Source organism: Ischnura elegans, chromosome 6 (assembly GCF_921293095.1).
Source record: "Ischnura elegans chromosome 6, ioIscEleg1.1, whole genome shotgun sequence".
In the NCBI taxonomy this organism is placed as follows: Eukaryota; Metazoa; Arthropoda; class Insecta; order Odonata; family Coenagrionidae; genus Ischnura; species Ischnura elegans.
In genome coordinates, this window is record NC_060251.1 from 28,587,405 (window position 1) to 28,613,239 (window position 25,835).

The 25,835-nt window shown below is 38.6% G+C and overlaps 1 protein-coding gene and 1 non-coding gene across 6 annotated transcripts in view; both read left to right on the plus strand.

Moving 5' to 3' along the window:
- The window catches only part of LOC124160239 (rap guanine nucleotide exchange factor 2), a 942,071-nt gene that overhangs the window by 293,876 nt on the left and 622,360 nt on the right, over positions 1 to 25,835 (plus strand). For all 5 annotated transcript variants that reach the window (XR_006865120.1, XR_006865123.1, XR_006865122.1 and 2 more), the window contains exon 3: positions 23,235 to 23,318. Coding sequence is in view for 1 of the 5 variants with exons in the window: in XM_046536052.1 (XP_046392008.1) it covers positions 23,235 to 23,318 (84 nt within the window). In the remaining 4 variants the exon portion in view is untranslated. The remainder of the gene's footprint in view (positions 1 to 23,234; positions 23,319 to 25,835) is intronic.
- Trnaa-cgc lies at positions 18,616 to 18,689 on the plus strand. Its single transcript has one exon. It is a non-coding gene; the product is annotated as a tRNA-Ala (tRNA).

Consider the following 25,835-nt stretch of genomic DNA (forward strand, 5'->3'; position numbering starts at 1 on the left):
CCACCGAATTAATAACAATGAGAGTGGAACTATAAAGTACGTGTTATATCGTGAATCTTAAAACGTGAGCACGGATATCGGATACCTTGATACATTGGATAACAACTTTTTTTCTTTTTTTCTTCTGATTTAGCTGTACTATTAACAGTTTTCATTTGAATAAACACAATATTCATTGAAATAACATGAAAAACGTACGTATCTCCCTTCTAATCGGCATATTTACGGGATGCAGCCTCTCTTGTTAACAAAACAGTTCCACTTGTGCCGCAGGTTATACCAGTGGCGTAGCCAGGGGTCCGAACCCCCCCGAAATATAAAAGCACAATTATTTTCCTTCATAAAAGAAAACGGAATATTGAAAAATCATGAATTTAAAAAATATTTCTTTAAATAATGAAGTTTTTTATGTTATTAAAAGTGTTAAAATTAGTTTAAAAACCATTACTTAGTACCCTGTTTTTCAAACATTTTCCCCAATGGTTTTGGACCTCCCCCCAACGAAACTCCTGACTACACCACTGGGCTATACTATAGGTTAGTAGTATTTAACGCATTTTTCAATAGCCCGGTAAAAATAGACATTGAACCTTGTATAAATTCCCAAAAAAGCTGAAAATATACAGGAACGTTAGGAATACCACTCTTATGAAATCCTGAAAAGTCCCCATCGATCCCGTTTGTGAAAAATATTTTATTCAAGGTCAAAAGTCACAAAAATGTTTTGTGTGTGCATATTTTGGCCAAACGGTTAGTTTTACTATAAAAATTGCAGAGGCCAAAATTGTAGATCAGGATTAAACAGGAACAGGTCTTAACAGGAAATTGCCTACAAAATTTTCACTGTACTTTTTTATCTAAGATTTACCATTTCTGAGAAAAAGCCATGCGAAAGTTAGCTGGAGCTATCCAATAATGTTCGGAGAGCGCAACAATATAGTCTTGCACATTACGGAGACTACAGCATTTCATTTTGGATCACGAACATCACGAGGAGGAAAGGTTGTAAAATTAATCAAATTATTTGAGTTCATTCATTCATCTTTGAGAGGATTCATTTAATAAGAGAGGATTTTTCGGTATTTTGTGGCGTGAATAAATAGAAATTAACTTGTTTGTGCGATTCCCCTTTCCCGTGAAGGTTTTCCAGCGTTGGCATTTTCGATTATGTCCAGCAAAAAGCAAGGAGTTTTACCCCCGTATGAATAAAACTTTTGTTTTATTAATTTCTTTTAGTAACATGTAATTCGATTTGTGAAGTTCGTTCGACCAAAAACAAAATAAATGCTATCCACAAGTTCGTGTTTCCCATCAATTTTAACAAAATGATTCACAGTTTTAAATAATTTTTTTGTAATTTACAATTTTCTTTTCATGCCGTTAATAAAAAATTTCAGCGTACTGAATTTAATGTTATGCATGTTATTTCAAATGACTTGCACGAAATGTTTGAAATAATTTCAAAAGAACGTGCATTACTCAAATTTTGTTTAGTTCAAATCATGTATTTGCTCCTTGAAAGTTCGAGCTAAGTGGTCCATTAGAATTTAGTAATTTCGAGACTTAGTGGATATGTACGTTATAGTTTGACTATGAAAGAAAAGGTTATGGTTTTAAACTGCTGTTTAGACCTAGTAATACCCTACCATAAAATCCTAGAAGTGCGGCTGCTAATCTTAAATGTTCATCGTACTGAATTGCTCATAGCTGGGGAGAATAGAACTAGCCTAAGTGCTGTCAAAATTTAGTTTTGTTTGGAAAGTTTTGGGGTAGTTTTTGTTTTCGTCCTCCGTTTGAGGCTTTAAATCCTATTATGAAATTTGCTAGCGAAATTTCATTAAGCAAAATTGTAAAAAATGGCAAATTATTTTTATTAATATTTGGATTTATTTAGAGTAGCTCGGTATTTATAAACTTAAAACGAATAGTCTCTTGGTTAAAAAATAAAAAGCGTAAAAATTCCTGCATATTTTATCCTTCAACTTTGTTCTCCTACGAACCGCTGAACTGCTATTCAGCACCTTTATGAATATTAGTATTTTTTTTGCAAAAAACACTTTTTCCACAATTAATCATAATCAAACTAGCTATAGCGAACTGATTTTTTTTATTTTTGACAATAGATTCCTATGTATTTTATCTGCGCTGTATCCAAAAATCTACTTTAATTTTTAACGCAGAATTTAGATGTGAAAATTTGATGTCTTCCGTGTTCAAGTCTTAATTTTTTCTTGATTAATATTCATTTGAATTTTGCCTTCCGCTGTTCCACGCCTTCAATTAGCGACGGCTTGCGCATTCTTTCCTCGCCTGAAGGTTGAACTTTGACGAAAGGGAATATAATTTGAGTTTAATTGGAGTCATTCCTCTCCCTCGAAGTACGTTCATGGATGAAGGTCAAATGGAAGGGAGTGCGTGGGATCAGTCACCGAGACTGGGCGGCGAAAGTGAGCAAATGGCGAAATAGTGTTGTCATTCAATTTGTTGCCGTTGATCACGCTTGGGATGAGTTAACAGGAACAGGGTAATTGACTTACGGCCGGTAAAATTCGTTGCGTGTGAGGCAACCGCAAAATATTTGCGATTTTGGTAAAGAGAGAACAAATATTTTTTTCAATTAATGATTTTTGGAGTCACTCTCGATTATTATTACAGTGTGTTCCGGTTAAAAGGGACACATTGGGAGCAATTGATTTTGGGCCAGCTAAAACGGCATATCCGTTTGTCCTAAGCATTCCGTCATTTAACATAGAAGACTATAATAGTATCATAATGCATCTATGTTCTATTATGTATTGGTAAAACCGTAATTGTGGAAATTTAATAACAATCTGAATGTTAATCTGAAATTCTGCCAGTCGATTAAGTATAAAACAATTTTCTCTATCATTTTCATTTACATATTACAAGTTATAACTCAATCTAACATCTTGATTTTTAAGCATGTAGAGAGCAACCCCTTCTAGTGCGTACCTTTATCCTAAGTTTGGCAGTTTAATCAAGTACTTTTTTGGAGGTAGAATATCCTTGCTTAAAATAATTGAAATTTTGAAGGGCTCACTCAGGAGTCACTAAAAAATTTTCGCGACAACATAGAATAAAATTTTTTATTTAACATGCCGAGTACCCGCGAAAGTTTTAACGAATAATTAGGGCTCACTCCATATGCACTGTGATAATGTCAATATCAATATTAATATTACAGCCTTAGTTTACCTTAGGGGCCAATTAATAGGAAAATAGTCCCAATCACGGCTTCCCCAATAGGATAAAGGTCACGATCAAAGATAAAGAACGACCGGTGGAACCTTAATGATTCGTCCTCTTAGGATGTTTTACGGGACAGCGAAATTTACTCTGCTATCCACACACCCTTGTTTCCTGAAAAAAAACGGAATATGGCCTGCTCTTCGTGTTGTAATCAATGCATTTCTGCTTTCGTGATAAAAGTTCATCGCTTAACGCGGTGCAGTTTTCAAAGCACTTCATCAGTATAACCAACTTTTAAAACGACCGCTATTATTTTTTAAAATGTGTGAAATATTGTATGATATGTATCACAAGGAGTGGAAGTTATTAATATAAGTTAAATAAAACATTGCAGTGTTTCCACCAAATTTGTTTTCGTACGACGCGTTTCATAGTTAGACAACATTTTCAAGTCGTGCAACCAAGTTCTTCCTTTCATATGTCCTACTAGAACATATTTCATATTAGAACTAGGGCACATTTAAAGGAAGAACTTGACTACACACGATGCACTTGGAAATGTTGTTGTAACTACGAATCGCGTAGGCAGAAAATATTTTTCAGTGAAAATATTTCAAAGTCTTATTTAACAATTATTTAAGCAATGCGTGATATTGACGATACCAAAGACTTGCATTCAAATTTCCATTTCGGTTCATGAAACTTATGTTATTTTTATTTTAAATTAAATCATTTGTATTGATGGGTTTTGGATTCAACCCTCATTGCCGTGAAGTATTTCGTAATGCTATTTTGATTAAGGCGTAGCTCCGTGAGTAATAGCCTGTTTGAGCCGACCTTGAGACCGTAGCGAGTCATGTTCGTTTGGTAGCCTTTGTCTCTGAGATATGTGTGGTTGCGGGTTTATGCATGGTCGAGCACATTCCAAATACTCGTCTCTAATTTGCGTCAAGTCTGTGGCTTATGTGAACAATAGTGTGACCGTGTACGGGTTAAGAACCGCCTTTTCTATTCCCCTTCTCCGAACGTCGACATCAGCATACGCAGGAGCTGTGACGCAGGTCAGCTTCTAGACTTTGTGTTGTTGCTGCGGCGGCAATCTTGGTAATTTGTTGTTGAATATTATCGTAATAGTTTCGTTAATCACTCCTTCGTCAAAATTCCAAGGGCTGCAGCTTTGTTTCACAAGAGTAAAGAGGAGTTTCCAGCGTTAAAAAACTGACGAAAAAAATCGCTGTACCTCTTCCTTCAGCTAGTGCCCATTAACAAAGAATGGATAAATAGTGCATGCTGCAACGAAGGGGATACAAATGAACACACGATTTGCAATCAAAGAAGGACTACGTTATGCTCTGCTTATTGAACTATGATAGTGGACATTCTTTGATCTAAGATATTTAGAAAAATAAGTATTTATTTTTCAAACAATTCTCAACGCCTGCTTACTGTAGGACTAATATTTTGACAGAAGTTGCTTATCGTTTGGACTTTTGTCGAGCAACTGAGGCGCACATTTTAAAACTTATTAACCATGTAAAAAAAAAATGATAGATGAAAAATTGAAACGACAAATTCGAAAAATAAAAACCAAACTGTAAGTGATTCTATTTTCATTTAAACCATGTTCAAACCGGGCTATTATTTTATGATAACCCTGAGAATAAAAATACTCAAAACGGACACCCCCAAATTGTCTGCTTCTGGTATTTCTGTCGTCCTTGAGCCTCGTTTTTGAGTTTTTCCGAGAAAATGCAAGGTTTGAGGGTTAGCAGTAAAAAGTCCATACAAAAAAAACTAAAAAAACTAGACGAAGATGCCAGAAGGCCTTCCTTTCCTTAATTTTTTCCGGGAGCAACGGGAAAGATTGTCCCACGATGGAAGGAAAGAGCGGCAAGCAGGAGCTAGGGAATAAGGATGCAGGGAGATCCGGGGGTGAAACTGAGTGTTTAAAACTCACCACCACAAGTCCGTCCAAAAGTGAAAACCGCGATAAAAACGTCCTAAAAATAAGAATAACGATTTGGATTTTTTTCTCAACCCTCCTCTTTCTCCGACGGGCGACAGATAAGCGCCAGGGCCTGACGAGGATACAAAAAAAGCATCGTCGGGAAGGAGTGGTGCCTTAGCGGGGGGGAGGGGGTTTAAACGCACGTGCAGGGGTCGTAGGTGGCCTCCGGAGCGGGCCACTTGGTGTCCCACATCCTGATGCGGAGCGGCAAGAGACGCCGAGGGTGGTCCCCTAACAAAGACGCAGAGATTTCAGACAGGCCAAAAACATACCCAAAAATGTTAGAATGTAGGTTTCCGCGGCGATGGTTTGATCTCTGCATTTCTTCAGGGTTTTCTTCCGCGTCAGCTTGTTTGTAGACAACAGTTTCGTTGGCTATCTTGCCAGCATCCTCAGGTCGAAGGTTTCGGCTGTTGGTTTCTGCCTCGCTTATATGTAGCCTTTACAACGGAGGAATTAATAAATACGATACAAATATCCATGCCCTGCATAGGGACCACTTACCCAGGCGAAATTCGAACCCGCGATCTCTTGTGTAGCAGGCAAGGACTTTACCCCAACACCACCGTGGCCGGCAAAGCCGTGAGCGAAGTCCACGGAAGGAGTTAATACTGACAGAATACGTGGTAAATACCTCATTCAAACCCACCTTAACCGGTAGAATTTGCTCCGAGATATAAGTAGCAAGACTCACTTGAGACTTGGTTCAGGATTTTTGGGTATGATCTCTGCATTTCTTTAGGGTTTTCTTCCGCGTCAGCTTGTTTGTAGACAACAGTTTCGCTGGCTATCCCGCAAGCGTCCTCAGGTCTAAGATTTCGGCTGTTGGTTTCTGCCTCACTTATCGTCTACATCGTCTACGTCTACATAATACCCTGCGAGGCACCTCTAGGGTGTTTGGCAGGGGGTGATCAATCACCAGCATGCAGCATGCATTTGGACTCCCACATGCACACCACAACATTTAACGATCAGTCTCCTTAGAGTGGCATAAGGTTTAAAAGCCATGCGGAATTTTTCATTGGGTAAATGACGAGCCAATTTAAAATTCATCAAGTAACTAGGTAACAATAATTAGTTAAACAAATCATTATTTGCGCCTGAAGATTATGATAATTCATTGAAACCCGGGGATCGCGCTCTGATGTAAAAAAAATAAGTTGTATAAGTAATTGTGTATATCCAGGAAAACTTATAAAGGAATACCACAAAGTAAAGCAAGAGTTGGTGATTTTTTTTTCAGGAGTGTTAAAATTTCGGTGTATATTTATATTTGCCTTCATGATGGCAAACGTTACTAACAACGTGTACACGAGTACGCTTCGAATCAGGCCTAGGAATTGGGACTAGTGTAGTGGAACGGTTCCCGGAAAGAAAAGGCGGCTTGTGTGAGCCAGACCGGCCCAGCAAACGAACCCCATCCTCTCTGATAGAAAAAAATACCCCACGACCGAAAAACGCGCGGGAACCAGATAAAAAGCCAACGAGATCACGGGGGAGGGAGGATGTGTGGCGGGAGATTGTCTTCAGAGTGCAACGGGTAGGAAAAGGATTTGGAGGGAAAAGAAATGAGAGGAAGAAGGGGTTTAGACACGGATGGGCTCGGTTCAAGTGTAAATAATTCTTTATCCAGTATTATACTGTATATACAGTTTATACTGGGTTCAATGCCTGTAGTAAAAGTTGGATGTGGGTGTAGAGTATAGGTGAGGGGGAGATAAATAAGGGATAAATTTGCTGGCCTCGGTGGCGGTGGGGTAACGTCCTGGCCCGCCAAACAAGAGGTCGTGGGTTCGAGTCCTGCCTGGGTAGGTTTCCCCTGTCTAGGACATGGTTGTTCGTACATGTTTACTTATGAAATTTGTTGAATACCCTGATGTAAAATGGCCAATTTGAGCTGTATTCGGTGGTTTGAGAATAAAATAAAAGAAATAAAATAAATGAAATTCAGCATTTTCGGGCTACATCCGCTTATGTTGGCAAATATTAACAACAGTTTCGCAGAAAATGCTGAAGTCATCCATTCAGCGCCGCGGTAACCTACGAACGAAGGTAATTAAGGGACTTGAACGCTTAAACCCATTGTTTAAGAATTTGTGGCAATGCCCCATTTTTGGGACTCCAAATTAAAGTTGCCAAAAAACATTCAATTCCAATCATAGTCTCTTAATTTCCCAGCTGAACATTTATCCTTACCTGATTGATTTTCAACATAATCATTAATGTGAGTGAGAACCTACTAGAGTGGTTCCTAATTCTGTACATAAAGATTTGACTAAAGTTTTCTCCTGCTATTCCCTAAGGTATATTGCTGGGTTAATAGTTTATTTTTTAAACTTAAAAGTCTATATATTGAACTTGAGTACGATAAAGTCATTGAATGAAAATGTTTGTCTTATGTTTATATCGAAGGCATGCTTATTTTCATCACAACATGGATATTGTGGAGCAAAGCTGGAGAGAGTGAGGGAGGTAAGGGGATTCAAACCTATCACATATGTTGACAGTTACATTAACTATACTTGTAGTCAGTCAGTACCTTAAATCGCCGATCCTTTTCTTTGGCTAATCAGGCTAGTGCCTATGGCCACCCGATTTAAATATTAAAATATATATCCCGTGTTCAAATATCGCTTGATTGGATAAAATATCCTTCCCTGGTCATAATTTGTTTTCATTCACGAAGAGTTGATATTACGAAATGACTGTATCAGTCTTATATTCGTAAGAATTAACGCTTTCAAGGCACTCGAATTCTGACCCCAAGTTTCCACGATAACTCCAGCAATGTGGTGTATAAGTATTAAGTATCAAAGTTTGGATGCTTGAGACAAAAGTGTGACAGTTATTATAAATCAGTACGAAAAAAGCACAGTTGAGCCAAAAAATTAGTGGAATGTACTTTATTGTGTTAATTTAAATATAAATTCAATGTTCCACCTACAACGAACTTGTAAGTAAGCTCGCGAATCGTTTAAGATACAGGTTTATCTTAGATGGACCGTAGTATCACTAAAGTCTGAATAACTCAATTTTTTTCCGTTCCTCAGAGTGATGGAACAGTTCCAGCGATAGATTTTCAAGGACCTAAAGAATGATCGCCGAACCCATTATTTTCTGAATCACACAATCATTACCACCGTCCCTTTTTCCCTCCCTTATTCAGTCAGTTTCCAAGCATACAATAGGGTTTAGTTTAGTTACAATAGTTTCCTTTATTAAAGAAAACGATATGCATTGATTGCGATTCCTTACCCACCATTAGTGTATTCATAATATATAAATTATTTGGTTGTAGAAATCCTAGTGTAGACTAATGCTAATGGTCAATTTTAACCTCATTTGAAAAAGGCCAGATTGGCGCCCATGTGATGCCACACCACGTTACGTCACAGGGGTATAGTTTCTGTACAAGTATATAGGAGTTTTACATCGTCTGAGATTAACAATGCATGCATGAGGCACATAGTTCAGGGAAACATGTCTTAATAATCACCTATCAAATCTGCCTATGGTCGGAAAGTTTCCTTCGATTGATAAGGTATTAATAAACCTTATTTAAGCCAAGAGCTACCTGCTAACAGAGTACTCTGCTACCTACTAGCAGCCTGCATCGTCGCGGCGCACGTATACTCGCCCCAAGGTCACCTCACAATGAGGCAGCGGGAACCAGAACTGACGTCACACGAGCTTTTCCCAGCATTTATACTCAGCCTTCCCGTTTTCGCGCGCTTGAAATTTTTCACTTTTCATGTAATCGCGAAAAATAGATTTATTTATTAATAATAGATATAATAATAATAGATTTATTCGTCATTTAAAAATCTAAATGCGTGAAATGCGTACTCCAGGAGTAATAATCTTTCGATTTAGGCAATAAAAAAATAACAGGAAACCTCCCTATTGTCTTTCAATTAAAAGCCAAGCGTGGTGTTACAATCGCTGTTGTCTGCCGTGCGTTCTGATTGGCTAATAGACGGTACCAGCGATGGGTCCAGGGGAAAAAAGAAGTGCCGAGTGATAAATAAAGGGATGGTATTCCCATCCCTGGAGCCATTGCGGAAAATGATTGCGTGAAACGGTCATTTTTCCGCCATCATCGGAGCTATCGTCCGAAAGGGACGGGAAAAAATGATTCTGTGATTCTTGCTTAAGTGAAATAGTAGGTACTTCAAGTTTTGCTGTCGTGGGAGGCGTTTTTAGCCTCCACTAAACGTCCACGTGATTCACGATCATATGAAGCCATGGGAAGACGTTTTTTTCCCGCACATCATTATGATGCAGATGACTGTGCCTCGTGCGACACGCTTTCAAGGTCCGGAGCGATACATGAACAGTGAGAACGATGGAGTCTTGGCTCGCCTCTTTGCAGACGAGAGGAAGGGAGATATGTTGAGGCTCATTACAACAACGGCGGTCGAGAGGGCGCTGCTAATGCAAGGGTGAGGGTGGGAGAGTGGGGGCAGGTGTGGTGGGGGAGAGGAGAAGGGGTGGAAATGTTACCCCCACCCCGTCACCCTTGAGTCCACCCACTCCACCCCCTCCCTCGCCACTACGTCGTTACTCCTGTAGTCGTTACGCACCAACCGACTCACGCATTGCCCCGGCGTCACCCACGGCGAGAGGAGTCGGTGTAGTTCCTGTTCCGCTAGGCCGAAGCCTACTACCACAAGGAAAAGAGAGCGGCTAGCTATTAGTGGGGAATAGGGTGGTTTCCTATTATTTTTTATTCCCTAAATCGAAAGATTATTACTCCTGGAGTACGCATTTCCCGCTTTTAGATTTTTTAATGACGATATCCATTTTTCGCGATTAAATGAAAAGTGAAAAATTTCAAGCGCGCGAAAACGCGACGGCTAAGTATGAATGCTGGGAAAAGCCCGTGTGACGTCAGTCTGGTTCCCGCTGCTAGCAGGTAGCTCTTGGCTTAAATAAGGATTATTAATACCTTATCTAACGAAGGAAACTTTCCGATCATAGGCAGTTTTAATAGGTGATTATTAAGAGATGTTTCCCTGATGTCTGTGCCTCATGTATACATTTGTAATCTCAGACGATGTAAAACTCTTATCTACTCGTATAGAAACTAGGTCCCTGTGACGTCACGTGGAGTGGCATCGCATTGTCGCCAATTTGGAGTTAAAATTCTGGAGTAAAATGTAGTTTAAATTGACCATTGCCATTCGTCTAAACTGGGATTTCTAAAACCAAATGATTTATATATTATGAATACACTAATGGTGGGTAACGAATCGCAATCAATGCCTTTCGTTTTCTTTAATGAAGGAAACTACCCTATTACTGCTAACAAGGGATCAATATAATATACCACTTTTTAAGATGCTCCAAAAACATTCATTCTCCGATAAAATCCCTTCCATGACATGGATGGTACATTTACTTTTGCTGGACTGGTTCAAAACTTGTAAAAATTATCGCTGATTGAAAACTTGTGAATGAGAAATAATTCTAATTTAGGTATTGTTTGAGCATTCTTTCTATTAATTTACGTTTCCATAGAGTTTATATGAATTTATCTTGCAGTGTCCCCTCCCTTCACGGACTTCCCTTTTAAATTCACGATAAGTTCTACTTCCAAAACTTACATTCTATCCGAAAATCCAATAGGGTAGTTTCCTTCATCAAAGAAAACGAAAGGCATTGATTGCGATTCGTTACCCACCATTAGTGTATTCATAATATACAAATTATTTGGTTTTAGGAATACCGGTTTATACGAATGGCAGTGGTCAATTTTAACCCCATTTGAAAAAGGCCAGATTGGCGCCTCCTCCTCTTCCTCCACTTCACTTTCTCCATTTTTCTCCACACCCGCATCTCGATCGCCTTCAGTCTTCTCTCGTTCTCCTCCCTAAGTGACCATGTTCTTGCATGGTACCTAGAGTGCTTAAGTTCAGATCACACTCTTCATTAGCCTTTTCTTTAAACTCATACATTACGATCCCCTCATAAGTTCCTTTGCTAATGCAATTCTCTTCCTGATGTATGTTACGATGGAGGGCGTGTGTATTTTTGTCCTCGCAATTCAAACCCATAATTGTTGCTCTTCTAATAACACGTGCTTGCATTCATTCTCGTTTAATTTATTGGATTCCCGTGGCCATAACTGGTTTTGCGTAGTGTTATTACCCCTCGTAAGTTGTGAAGTCCTTGACTTGTTTTTTCTCGATAGCAACACTAGTTACACCCAGTAAAGCCAGAGCGTAAAAGTAAAATATAATAAATAGGGCTTAATTTTATCTTAGTGCATTTGCATTTCACGAGGAAGAATAATGTCTGGGAAATAATCCCTTATCCCACGCTTGGATAATTCATTTAAGACATTGTAAAGCGCTCGTTTACTCTGACCCAAAATCGCAATTCATCAAGAGAAACAGTCAGATGGAAGAAAAAGATAAGTTAAAACGAAAAATGTTTTCCTCCTTCAGCCAGTCTCTCTTAATTTTAAAATGAAAAAGAAAATAACTAGAAGTTACCTCATATTTTTCGTGAGTTGTAGACGTCATTAGAGTTTCAACTACATTTACACTTTCGGAGAGAACCGCTTATTGTGGGGAGTCGCTCACGGTTACGAAAACGAGTGTAATGAACCATGCGAGACTGATGCGGAGATAAGTGGCTGAGGTATTGTTGCCTGCACGGTTGTATCTCGTGATGTCATCAGCTTATCATCGGAAGGATTATTGCTGTCGATTTTTCGTCGCGCATTGTTCGAGAAATAATCAACGGATCGAGAAACGAAAAAAAGATGCGTCTCTTTATTTTTCAAACAGTATCAAAATCTGTGCGACGTTAGTGGATTTCATTGATCACTTGCGTTAGCCTGTCATCGTTTTCCATTTTGTCATTGATTTTCGTGTACGAATTCAATTTCGTATTCGTGACTGTGGATATCCGCTTGGTGTTAACGAGAGGATATTTCCTTCGTTCGTTGTCCCAAACTTGTTAAAATGGTCACTCATGTACGCAGTAGCGAACTCCCGGGTGGTGATCACGTCTATTTTAGGTGACCGGCGTTCGGAATTGAATCCAAATATTGGAACTTCATTTTGAAGTTAATCACGGCCATCGGAAAACAATCAACGTGGCTTTTTTAATGGTACATTCACTCTGCATGAATATACCAGTTGATGAATTCAATAAATTCTTCATTGCATTGCCCACGGTAATTCGGAACAGGAATGAAAAAATTAAAATTTTAGTCATTAGTGGAGTTGATAAATTTTTTCAAGTTTAAAATTACAAGAGCATACTAAATTGTTTTACAAATATATTTCTATAATTTTTATAAAATGAATCTTTTAGTGTTTCTAGAATTTGTATCTCATGAAAGAGCTTGTTCACGGTTAATTTTTCGCAGATATTTCAGGTGGTGCATCATTTGTAAATCTTTACCAACTTAATACACGTAGTAGTCATTAATTATGATGAATATATCTATTCAGATATGTAATGTGATTCCTATGTTGAATAGTTTACTGGGATGGGCGTTATTAATTTAAATCCGATATTTTTATCGGTAAAAACGATTTCTTTTTCCAATCCCTTTTGGCAAAATATCTCTCGTATTATTGCTGTCGAACCCAGAAGCGTAATAAGTTGCGAAGGTGATTTCTCCTTTTTGTTTTAAAAGTTGTGTGCACGACCTACTGAATGCAAGATTGGTTAGAATGCTATCATATTCTAAAACTTGTTTTGTTTATAAATTCCATTTTTATTCAATCCAGCGTACACAAGATAATAATCCAATTTGTTCGCTTTCTGTCGGGACTTTCATCCAGGAATGACTTACATTAAACTTAAGCCCACGGAATAAATTTGAGGCTATTGCTTTGCGTATAGGTTGCGTTATGCATAATGGGTGTGGAAAATAACTTGGTGCTACTTTCCTCAATTACTAATCTCAATTCATCATTATCATGTGATGTGATTTCAATGTTGATTTGGAAAATGTAGAGTATGTTTTTTTCCCGATAGTTCGCGAGTGGTATATGTATACTTTTTTTCGATGACCTCTCAGCACATAAGTTGAAATAAGCAGCACTCGAGCATTATCTGGGATGAACTCAATCAATTTCCTTTCTCGACCGTTGCTGACTTGGATACATCGGTCTCTTTTTCGGAGGCGAAAGCCGTCCACAAAAAAAATGAGGGAAAAGAAGCGAGTAGCGTGTGTTTAGTGGCTCTGTTTTAAAGGTCCCCCTTAAAAAGGACCCCTTTCACTCCGTTTCTTCTCACTCTGTATCGCCTCTCATCTTTTTTTCGTCGTGCCTGTGTCCGCCCCCGTGTTTAACCGTGAACCCCAGTTCCGATGGCAACCGACTCCAAACAGTTCGATTGCTTTAAACTGAAAAGTGCCTCTCCCACGATCGATCCGTTGGGACCATCTCACAGCTTGTATATACGACTCGGCAAGCGCACTTCCTTCGCAAATTCTCTTTCACAGGGTACTCTGAGCTGCACTGTGACCTCTCGCGTAGTCTAAAGAAGATGATGTAGACTGCCCATCGCACCGATAAAATCAATTAATTCCAACTTCAAAGTATACAGGATATTTAAGGAGGAATCTGCAATACTTCAGAAGAATGGTGGGGGAGACAATTTGAAGCATTTTTAGTCCATAAATATAGGTTCGCAACTCGTTAGCTACTGAGCTATGGCAAGGATAATATTATTTTGTTGCACTCTGCATTTACCTTTAATACGGGTTTTCTTGGGCATACCTTTCCGACATTTTATTTCACGTTCTGAATGTGTAAGGACATATAATAATTAAGGTTTGCGAAAATGCGCGATTAAAATTGCATGAAACAATTAGTCTTTGTGCTTAATTAATCGGAAGTTTTGGGCGAGTATCAGCAATACGATTACGCAATCTCACCCATTTTGAGATTAATTGTTTCAGTCAATAATTATCGCTCATTTTCGTTCAACCTTAATCATTGTATGTCAAGAAGGTTTTAAACATACAGGAGGGGGCACCACTGGTTCCGAGCGTTGAGCGCAGTGTGGCAGGAATGGGGGTGCCTGGGTAGGATTAGCCACGCCCACTTTGACCAAAATATTGAGAATCCCATAAGGGTCAATGCCAACTATTTGGTGAAATATTCGTTCATGCTCGTTGTTACGTTAAAATAAACTATCGCAAACGAACACATTAAACCTTTTTTCTATCATTATGGGAAGGCTTCGTGAAAATATGCCTCGAATATCTTTTCCCAAGGAAAAATTATTGTAAATCACTACGGTTCCGCTGTGTAACTAGCTTAACCGAAAATAACATTTTACAAGTGTAAAATATCCATTCCCCTGCATTTCTACTGGTATTTTATAAGATTGTAGCCAGTGAAAGTTTTACAATAGCGGACCGGTCGCAATAATAGTACGAAAGTATGTTCACGACGATATATTATCGCCACGATATGACAATATGGACAGTTTAATATACACAGCAATGTGACGAACGATGAGAAAACTCCGACGACAATCAAGAAGTAATTGTTGCATTTTCATCATATAAATCAGAGGCGATATAAGGAAGAGTATACTTGATTATATACGTACAGTGTTTGAGACCAAGTCCGAAAATTGTCAAACCAAGATGGCGGAATTCTGACCACGCTTAAAACTCGAATACAGCGCCTCCAGATATTCACAACCTCCATGTGGGTACCCAAGAAAAACTGTATTAATGGTAGCTGCAAAGATTATTCAAAAAATGTTTTCGTTGCCATAGCTCTCTCAACTGAGGAGTTGCGACCCCATGGTTATGGATAAAATTGCTTAACATTGTTTCCCCTACCACCTCCTGAAGTATGGCAGATTCCTCTTAAAAAACCCTGCATGAGTCAACAAAGTGAAAGACTTTTGGCTTCAGCGCATGTGACCAACACTTAAATAGTTAAATTCCGTATCATCACGATATCTTGCTGCTATCCAAGCTTGGTGCGGTGCTTGGCAGTTAGAATTAAATTTGGAAAAATGCGTCTTAATGAATTTCTGGAAGAAGAATAACTCCCTGCAACGTAGCTATATCATTCGAGGCACCCAATTAAAGGCAGTTGAATCCGTGAAATATCTAGGAGTTAGACTCAATAATGATCTATCGTGGAATGAACATATTCGAGAAATAACCAATCAAGCTAATCGTAAAATGGGTTTTGTTAAAAGAATATTAGGAAAGTGCGACGACAAAGTGAGAGAAATTAGCTGCTTTTCCCTCGTTAGGCCACATTTGGAATACGCTGCCAGTGTTTGGGACCCTCATGAAAAAGGCTTAATAACAGAGTTAGAACGCGTGCAAAGAAGAGCTGCCAGGTATGTGAAAGGTCGTTACGATAGTCTTGTTAGTGTAACTGACCTCTTAGATAAACTCGGATGGGAATCTCTGTCGGACCGTAGATTGAAAAATAGACTAAACCTTTTAGATAAATTCAAGAGCAGTGTCTTTTCTGACGAAGTTAACCATATCTTACGGACGCCAACATACTACGGAAGATCAGATCATATAAATAAAATAAGAGAGATAGATTGTAGAACAGACAGATCCGAATGTCATTTTTTCCACGATCAATAAGAGAGTATAATGGCAGCAATAGAACTCGTAAATAGATTGCATGACTTGTAGTGTAGCCTACTAACCTACGTAAAACTTAATGCATGTTTCTTAATTCAATTATTATTTCTAACAGCATATAGTAGTATAGTTTTTTATTATACGGGACGTTTTTTGGACGGTGTGGTGTGCATGTGGGAGTCCAAATGCATGCTGCATGCTGGTGATTGATCACCCCCAAACACCCTAGAGGTGGCTCGGAGGGTATTATGTAGATGTAGATATCTCTAGTATGCCTAATTGGCTGATTCCGACGATAGCATCAGTCAGATTTAAATAATTCTTAATTTTTCGTGAAATGCCGTTAGGGATTTTAAATTGATGTTACCGGACTTGAGAATTTACTTCTACCCCTTCTTGTGCGATTTTAATAGCTGGCAGCTATTTATTTCACCTAAATGCGAAAGCTGGCAATTCAGTTGTGAATAAGACAACTGGTATGGTGATAAAATAATAAAAGTTGTTTTATATGAAGTATATATTTCACATCTGCTCGCTAAAAGTGTAGAAATAGCAAAAAAAAAACCTTTGAGCAAGATCTTGGGGAAGAAAACTTCTTACCCAAATACAGCGGCGGTTAAAACTGAATTAGCGGAAGCAAAGAGTCGGGTTTGGTGTGAACATTGTGAGCAGTGGCTTGTGCATTGAGGAAGAGGGAAAAAGAACGAATACTACCAAGTGGGATGCATTCCGAGTGTTGAGTCGGTGAACGTTGCATGATGCTGGGATGCCAAAGTATCGTGAAAATTGTTGAATACCCACTACTCTGCTATATCCACTAATGAGCATCCGTGATCCATCCTGACCTTTCGTTATGTAGCTGGGTGAAATTTTCCTTTAACGCGGGAAGTTTGTAGCGCCATGAAACTTGGCGATGGAAAACAGACGAATGAAGTGACCTAAAATTCATTACAAATTAAACTGCAAAGTTAAACATAATCATTGCTAGATAAAAATGGTTATGATGAAAGCTATGTGGTTTAGATTACAAAATGTATCAATTTCATAACTCATTAATTTTTTAAAGAAACTACCGGATGGAGTAGGTTTGCTTTGTTTATTATAACTACTTATAAATACAATTATTATATTTACTAAAATAATAATTGACTGTTTATTTATACCTCTACAAGATTACCCTTTGATCAGCTATCTCCTATCTATGGTTTCCCATTGGTTCCTCCTCTCCTAACACAATTCTTTCCCTGATTTTCTTACGGCTGCATCCTTGTTATTTTAGCCGAAAAGTTTTTCTGGCTACTCCATTAGCCCTGAAGACGATGTAAGCCTGCGCATTTTGAACATCGGTGCCAATCAGACAGTGAACCCAGAGGGAAATATGACTACTCATCGCAGAGTCAGTTCAAAACTTGGTTGCCCCTGCGAGGACATAGGTTTTTGTCACAGGCCTGTCTATTTTGGAGAAGTGCAGCTGCACGGGGATGCCATTTTTGCTTGGGATTTGAATCCATTCAAGGTATCATGGGTCGTTCGCGATTGATTCGTTTAAAGTGATTGAATCACCAAGTGAATGAGATGACTCGCGAGTCATTGAGCGAAAACAAGTCGAAGTCATCAATTACTTAAACTTCCGGTATCATGAAATCGATCATTACAACTACCGGTTAAAGTCTGATGGCAAACTCCTGAGTTTTCTGATTAATTACTTTTGATTGGTGCAGATTTGCACGTTATGAAGCCACTATGAGAAATTTTGCTTGATAAATTACGTTATGTTTTTGATTCTTTAATGGATTGAGCTTGTTTCTGAAATGTTCCGTTTTAGGTAATCAGGTAGGTAATTTTTAAAAAGACACCGAAAAAAAACTTTTACGCTTCTATATAAAAAGATTTGCCTTTAAAAAGCTAAGCTAAGACTCGCTTCCATGAAAATAACAACATAGAATCTGGCTATATGATAAAGTCTAAAAAATAAATAAATATGATATGGCGCATATGGGTACTTAAGGTAAAACCTGCTTGATCGTATTCTTATACCATGTCCATTTACCGTGAAACTTGGCTCTAGACTTCAGCTTAACGAGAAGCATCTATTTAGTCACTACTATTACTCTGAAAAACCTCGCTCGGTTTAAGATAAGTATAATTTACTGCAGGAAATGTAATTATTAGATAGTGCTCAAGAATTCATTACAGATTTTCCCTATAGCTCCAATGAACCTGCTTTCTAATTTCTTTAATATAATCGATACCCATAGTTAATTGAAGTGATCAGCCATCAATCATTCAATCATTTAAATTACTCGAGTCCTATCAAACTACAGAGTGAGTCGTTCTCGTGGTTTTATGAGTCTTAAATTCTTTCGTTTCTTAGAAAATCATTCATAAGAACGAAGAGATTGAAACACCTTAGTGACGTAATTCATAAGGATCGAATCTTTAAAAAGAACGAGTGTGCCTATCGCTAACTCAAGTCTCGACTACGTCCAAAGCGCTTCACCTCCCCTCTGATGTTCCCCCTCCAAAGCCACTCTCCCCTCCACCCGATGGATTTGTACGCATTCAGGGGCCATCAATTTTGACCGAACTGTGCAATAAATTTTATACATTAGGACTGTTTCGCATGCGCGAAAACTAACATCAACGGTGCATCGCTGTGATATATACTAGACTCATGAACAAGAGCTGTGTTCCCTATCTCGCTGGATGCAGATAAGATTAAGTGCACCTGAATGGAAAAAAATCTTGATATTGTTCGCATTACGCATAAAAATTTAAAAGCCTGCCAAGTTCTTTGAAAAGCAGAGTGGCGCAGTGGAAGCGTGCTTGGCTTCGCAAGCCTAGAGGTCCGTGGATCGAAACCACGCTCTGCTAAAATTATTATTTAGATAATAGAATCGACAATCCAAATGTGTGATTTTCCCTATAATTTTATATTTTTGGTGAGTAGCATTCATTTCTTGCTTTTCCCTCTGTGATTCAACCCGGGGGTTAGTATGGTGGTGTGGTGAGGGTCGAGCTCGAAGTGACAAAGTGGCGGGGGTGTGAATGTCACGATAATGGTACTGGTTCTTGCCTCTGTCTGTTATTAATTTTATGGGATAAAATTTTTGGAATCTTCGGGATCTGTTTTTGTGAAAAATTTTTTTTTATTGTTTCGAAGGGATTTTATTTTCGTTTGAATCAAATCGGAGAAGACCTTAAAAAGAGGTTAATAATTATATCCCATATAAATAAAACGGTGGCACTTCACACCTGTCCTTTTAGAATCTTTATTCAAATGATTGTGTTACTGAAGTCAAAATACGAAACTAAATGGAGATGGCATCAATTTGCTTTTTATCATCAAAGATCAATATTTACTATCAATGCGTAGAAATGTATGCACGCAGGGTATTTTTATTAGCGAAACCCTCATTTTCCTGGTGTTCTACCGTGATTATGAATAATTTAAGTAAAGTAAGAAAAATCTGGCAGCTAACGTAGGTGGAACCATGAATATTTAAAATTAAACGATGGCCTCCTCCGGGGTGATACCATTCCTGAAGCCGGACAAAGCGTAGCGCCACCAGTCCATGTGAGGCAACTAAAGACGAATTTTACGTAAACTATCATAATAACTATGTACTTTTGTATCATTATATGGATAATTTCTGAATAATTATCCCTCGGTAAATAAAATTTAAACAATAGATACATCAAAACATCGCCAAATATCACATATATTGTCGGCCTCGGTGGAGGCGGGGATAAGTCCTCGAAGCATACCATATCGAAGGTCGCGGGTTCGAGTCCCGCCTGAATAGGTTGCCCCGTCCAGGACATGGGTGCGTGTGATCGTCTGTTGTTGATTGCTTAAACCCCTGTTGTAAAGGCGTCATTGTGCTGTTTTCGGGGGTAATTGAGTTAAATAAAAAAATAATAATAATAAAAGAAGATACCGTGTTACAATGTGGTTGGCGTCGAATAACCCGAGGTATTTACATTAGCCTCGAGCAAACTTTTAGTCTTTACTCCGGAAGGTTTGTCATTCATCTTGGCAGCTTCATAGCCCGTGGAGCATCAAGGGAAAAACAAGACCTTTTATCCGTTTTTCACCAAGATATTACTAAATCCATCTGCCAACTACATACAAATATTCTCCATAAGCCGCCATGCAATACAAAAATCGCAGTTGCCTCCGATTGCTGCCTACTGCCATCTGGCATCCAGCTTCAGAAAAGTGAAACTAAAAACAATGAAAGCGCAGGGACCTTGGTGGGACTGGATGGAATGCTGTTCCTCATGAAAAAGAAGCCGATAGAGCGAATAGTTGAAGTAAAAATATTTGTCATATGAATTGTATAGTTGGGGAAGAACTTCCAGGGAAATTTTTCATCTCTAGCCGGAAAATTCTCATTTTTTTCGCTGTCGCGAAAGGTGTGTGTGTGAGGTTCAGGTGAAAGGTTTGCGCGAGTAAATTCCGCGTCGGCGTCTGCGATTTGGTGAGGCGTGGCGGGAGGCGGGTCGTGGGGGGAAAAAAGGAATTTCGTATCTTTCCTTCGTCTCCGCCTCCGGGCCCGTGACTAATCCTTCCCATTCTGCATGCATATATCCGTGATTGCGTCACGGGGCGATACGGCGATGATGACGGCGATTGAAATGCTCGAACTTCGATTGTGCTAAATGTGCCCTTTGGGCTTCCTCACATTCGCTCTTCAGACTTGGTAATTCACTAGTCTGATACTCGCAATTTCGCTATGAATGCCGATTTGTAGAAAAATAGCAATACATTATCCGAAGGGAGCTTGAGATTCCAATGTGAGTTGATTTTTGTAGAATGAAAGTTAGGAGGCTTTGTTATTATTATAGTATTCTACCGATTAAGGTAGGTTTCCATGGAGTAATAAAGAAGTGATATAGGAGCCTCCCTTTCCTTCCAGCACTGCCTTCTTTAATTCACTGTAAGGCCTACTCTCTTTCAATCTATCTAAAAATCCTATTCTTTTCCTTCCCCTCCCTCGTTTCCCCAACATTCTACCCTCCAACACCATTTTCAACATCCCCTCACCGCTAAGCACTAACTCCATCCAAACCTTCTGTCTCCTGCGTATCTCATCTAAAAGCTTTCTCTCCTCGCCAACCATATCCAGCACTTCGTCGTTCCTTTTCCTCTCCGTCCATTTCACCCTCTCCATTCTTCTCCATACCCACATCTCGAACGCCTCCAATCTTCTCTCGTCTTCTTTCCTCAGTGTCCACGTTTCCGAACCGCAGAGAGCTACACTCCAGATAAAACTCTTCACTAACCTTTACTTTAAACTCTTACATAACGATCCTCTCAGAAGCTCCTTCCTGTTCATGAACGCCTCCTTTGCTAGTGCAATTGGCAAGTGAATGTAGTATCTATAGAAATCGTTAACCTGTAAACATATTTAAAATTCGGAGTTTTATAAAATGGTAAGATTACGGTAATTAGGGAGGCTCTTATGTTATTAGGGAATCATCAGTCCGTTGCTCAACCTCCCTCAATAAACAACATTTATACGCAAAATCGTCGTAATTGTTGTGCATGAAGATTGATCATGCGAAGCGGTTTAATTTGTGATGGTAAATTTTCCACGTCTGCGTGATTTGCACTCCCTTAATGTGCCACATTGCTAATTTAGAGGGAATTATGGATGCGTGGTGAAATTCATCATGTTTCGGATAACATTTTCGAAAAAGATGTGAAACTTTTCTTAGTCACGAACTTGAAAGGACGATATCTAAACGCTAAATGAGTGATGACCCCAGGGAGCAAATGCCATGTGCTACTGTTTACGGTTGCCATGCCGTCTTTCTTGATGTCGTTTTTCACTTCGAGTTCCAAGTCTCAACTCGTAACTTCTATTCTCGAGGAGAGGTGTTGGTCCTGAATTTTTTGGGGCGGTGCTGACATCTAGCGCTTACACGTTTGAACCTTATTCCCGCCTCAGTCGTCACGACTCCCGAGGTCCTTTTGAAAATCTTCGCTCAACACCACTGCTGCCATCTGCGGCGCGCTAGTTAACTTCGTTGCCATGGATCAATTCTTGGCGCGCTTCCTATCTTGTTCGGTTTGACCTTGGTTTCAGTTTTTGAAATGATAACCATTCAGTATAATTCAGCAACTTCTTCAACTACCGTACAATAAATATTTTATTTATATGTATCACATTTGAAAACTATTCCCATATGATACGGAGAATAACTTCCCACCGAATTTTGAACGTATTCCGTGAAAATACCCACTCCAATTAAATTCATGCTTAATTTACACACCTTTCCTTTAATAGCCAGTTAATGTATGTATGTAGTTTATATATCAGTTAATAATGATGCAGATCCTGTTGTATGATATTATTTTTTTTCTTATTTCAAAGTCAGATTCATATTTTCGCGGAATATACGGTGAGCATTTTACCGAAAAAATCACATATTTATCGTACATCATATAAATTTGGTTTTTATAAAAATGAAAAATGTTGAATTTCTCCAATAAAATTAGTTAATGAAGTATGGTAGTCCGAATTTCTGAATGTTGGTTGAGTATAATGGTTATTATTTTTAATGATTATATGTTTCATGTTTATGCCAAAGCAAATGAGAGAATGTGTTAATTTAATTAAGATTTTATTCGCTTTTCTTATTGAAATAACCGTGGACTTACCAGTGCAAGCATTTGCGTAGTCACCCGCTAGTTTACATGAAATTATTAAGTTTTTCGGTGGGAAACAGACCAAGGAAAATTATGACCCAATTTGGCTCAATTCATTTTTTAACGGATGCAGTATATTTTAATCTGGAAATCTTGCTTTTGAATTCTCCCATACTATATCAATTCGTCCATTAATATATCTTCTTCTCTTTTTTCACGTTCAAATCAAAATCAGCGTCTGCTTTTGGAACCACAAGAACTGACACTCCCTACCGAATACGTCCTATACTTTTATATGTATTACTTATACTTATCTTAAATATTTTCTTATCTCTTCTTAATATCGTTTTCACTTGATATGCATTTTACCTGGCATGGAATTTCATGGAATTCCCTATAGTTTTCTTTAAAAAATATGCTCTTCTCATTGTTCTTACAAAGAAATATTATAATATTATTACCTCAATGAGCACTTACGTTAATAAATTAAGTTTATTTTTATCTCATATGGTTACACATAATCTAAAAAGATTGTGTCTGATTTTTGTCTTCATCCTAATTATTACTGTGTGTTCTGTTTGTAAATTTACTTCGGTGAAATATTTTTGCTTCGTATTGCCGAGAGAATTGTGCCAAGTATATTTTTATTCAGATTGTTTGGGCGGAAATTGTTGTATGCATCTGTATTTAATCTTGTAGAAAAAATCTAGATCATTAATAAACTTCATTCATTAATTCATTCTCTTCTCTCTTCCCTACAGCACGGGCGAAGCGGCAACTTGCTGGTACATCTTGCTCTCCGGATCTGTGTTCATCGATGGATCCATGTTCCTGCCACGATCAAGGTAAGAAAGAAGAAGGACAAGAATATGACCCCTGCTTATAGCCCCCTCCCATAAATTATTATATTGTTTACTCGTTGGTCGTCATATTCAACTCCAGACAGGAGAATATGTACAGGTTGGAGAAAAATTGTGTCACGAAATTTCAACCCTGGATAGCGGAGTTGGAAAAAAATAACAACTTTTTTTTCTAAAACGAAACATTTAGTCGTCGACTAGTTTCAATGCACTGCATTTTTCGAGAAAAGTAGTACAAAGGTAGTTGTACAATGTACATAGTGGTACCAAGCCGACCTGGTATATAACCGAGAACCAATGTGTTTTGTTCCACAAGTCTTGAAAATGATAGTGTACTGAAACTAGCCGACGATTAATTGTCAATGTTAAAAGCAAAGTTTTTTTTCCTTACTGTAAATATAATCTACAAGAAGGATTTGGTGCTTTCCCGGCGAATGCTGCCGATAATGTCTTCACGGGAAATCAGCCGGGTAATGATGGTCATTGCTCCCAACGTTGCAATGGCCATCTCTGCCATCGTCTTAAGGGCGAATGATGGATCTGGTTAGTGCCGGGCTTATATACACCGTTGGGGTAACCTAAAACTGACCAATCACAGACGACTTGACCTGCTGTGTATATAAGCCTGGTACTAACCAGGTCCATCATTCGCCCTGAAGACGATGGCAGAGAAGGCCATTGAAACGTTGGCAGCAAAGTCCATCCTTACCCGGCTGATTTCACGTGAAGACTTTATCAATAATTCTACAAGGTTAAGGCCTCAACAATTCAGTCCACCGGGATACCTCAATCCAGTAGGAGCCAATATTACTAATGGCGTTTAAATCGAAAACGCACCATTTTTAAACTATAGGAGCTTCGAGCCAAGTTCTCCGATTGGGCGCGAGTTTGCACTGTTGACGAACGCCTAGGATATATCGCGACCTCCGGCAGGAAAAGCAATCGAAGTCATCAGTTATTCGGAGGATACGGCACATTTTGTCACATGTTTACCCATTCCATAAAAACCTGCACCAAAAAATGATAAATTCGGCTTAGTCCAATACTGCAAAATACTTCGTATTTGTCCGAATGATAAATTCCTTCCAGGTTGCAGAAGCACAGCCTGTTTGATGGAGGAAATGTTGCACCACTCCATCAGAAAAAGAGTGAACAGTCGTCCAGCTGCGATCGTCCATTTCCCTTGTCATTAATTTTCCTTCAACGATCGACTATGTGACGTGTCCTGCATTTTAGAAATGTGAGAGCCTTGAAACATCCTACTTCATTACATGCCTACGATCGTAAAAATTTGCGTTCGTACGCCCAAATATCTCTCTGGAAGTTGATTGCATCGGTCACCACCCTTATAAAATGTATTGCGTGATTCGAAGAGTTACGACGTCGGATACACATTCAATTTGAAATATTTCGACTTTAAACTTTATTAGGTTTGAAGAAATTTATGACCATTTATTTATCTTATTTGGAAAGATTTATTTATTTATCTTATTTGGAAAGACTTATTTATTTATCTTATTTATTTATCTTATTTGGAAGAATTCACATATCTGAAACTCAACATTCCTCCAATTATTTAAGTATTATACCGATTAAGGTAGGTTTGCATGGATCATTTACAAATTATTCTATTAGTATCTTCTTCCATCATGGACTTTTCTCTTTAATTCTCAATGAGGCCTACTCCCTTTCATTATATCCACAGTCCTATTCTCTTCCTCGCTTGCCCACCATTCTTGCTATTCGAAAAATTGTTATCTACATCCCCTCAGAGCTCAGCATACCCTCCATCCATACATTCTGTCTCCTCCGTATCGCATCTAGAATTTATTTGCCTCTCCTCACTCAGCATATCAATCACTTAGTCGTTTCTCCTCCTTTTCGTCTCCTCCATTCTTCTCCATACCCACACTTGGAACGCTTCCAGTCTTCTCCCGTCCTCCTTCGTTTCCATGTTTCCACACCGTAAAGCGCTGCCCTCCAGATAAAGACTCTTCACTAGCCTTCTCTGAAAGTCTATGCCGATCCTTTTATCTGCCTAAATAGTTGGAATGCTCTACCTGCTCAAGGTTTCGGTCACCTACTTTTGTTCAACAGATTCAGGCTTGAATAGGTGGAAGTTAGACATATTTAAGTAAATAAAAAATCGTACCACTTTTTTAAAAAAGATTTTACTGCGTAAAACGCGTTTCGGCTCAGAGAGCCATCATCTGGTACAAGACATATAAAACACCAGGTCTTGTACCACATGATGGCTCTGTAAGCCGAAACGCGTTTAACGCAGTAAAAAAAATTGTGGAAAAGTGCTACGATCTTTTATTTATTTAAAAAACCTACTTTTGTCTTGAGTCTCACATTTCATGCCATTTAACCATTATAGTTATCCATCACCAATTTCCTTCGACGTATACAGTGGTAATTCCTAGGCATTCAGCAATCCGTATCGTGTTATTTTTTTCATTATCCAATTCATTGCACTTTTTTTAACTGTATAAATAAGAA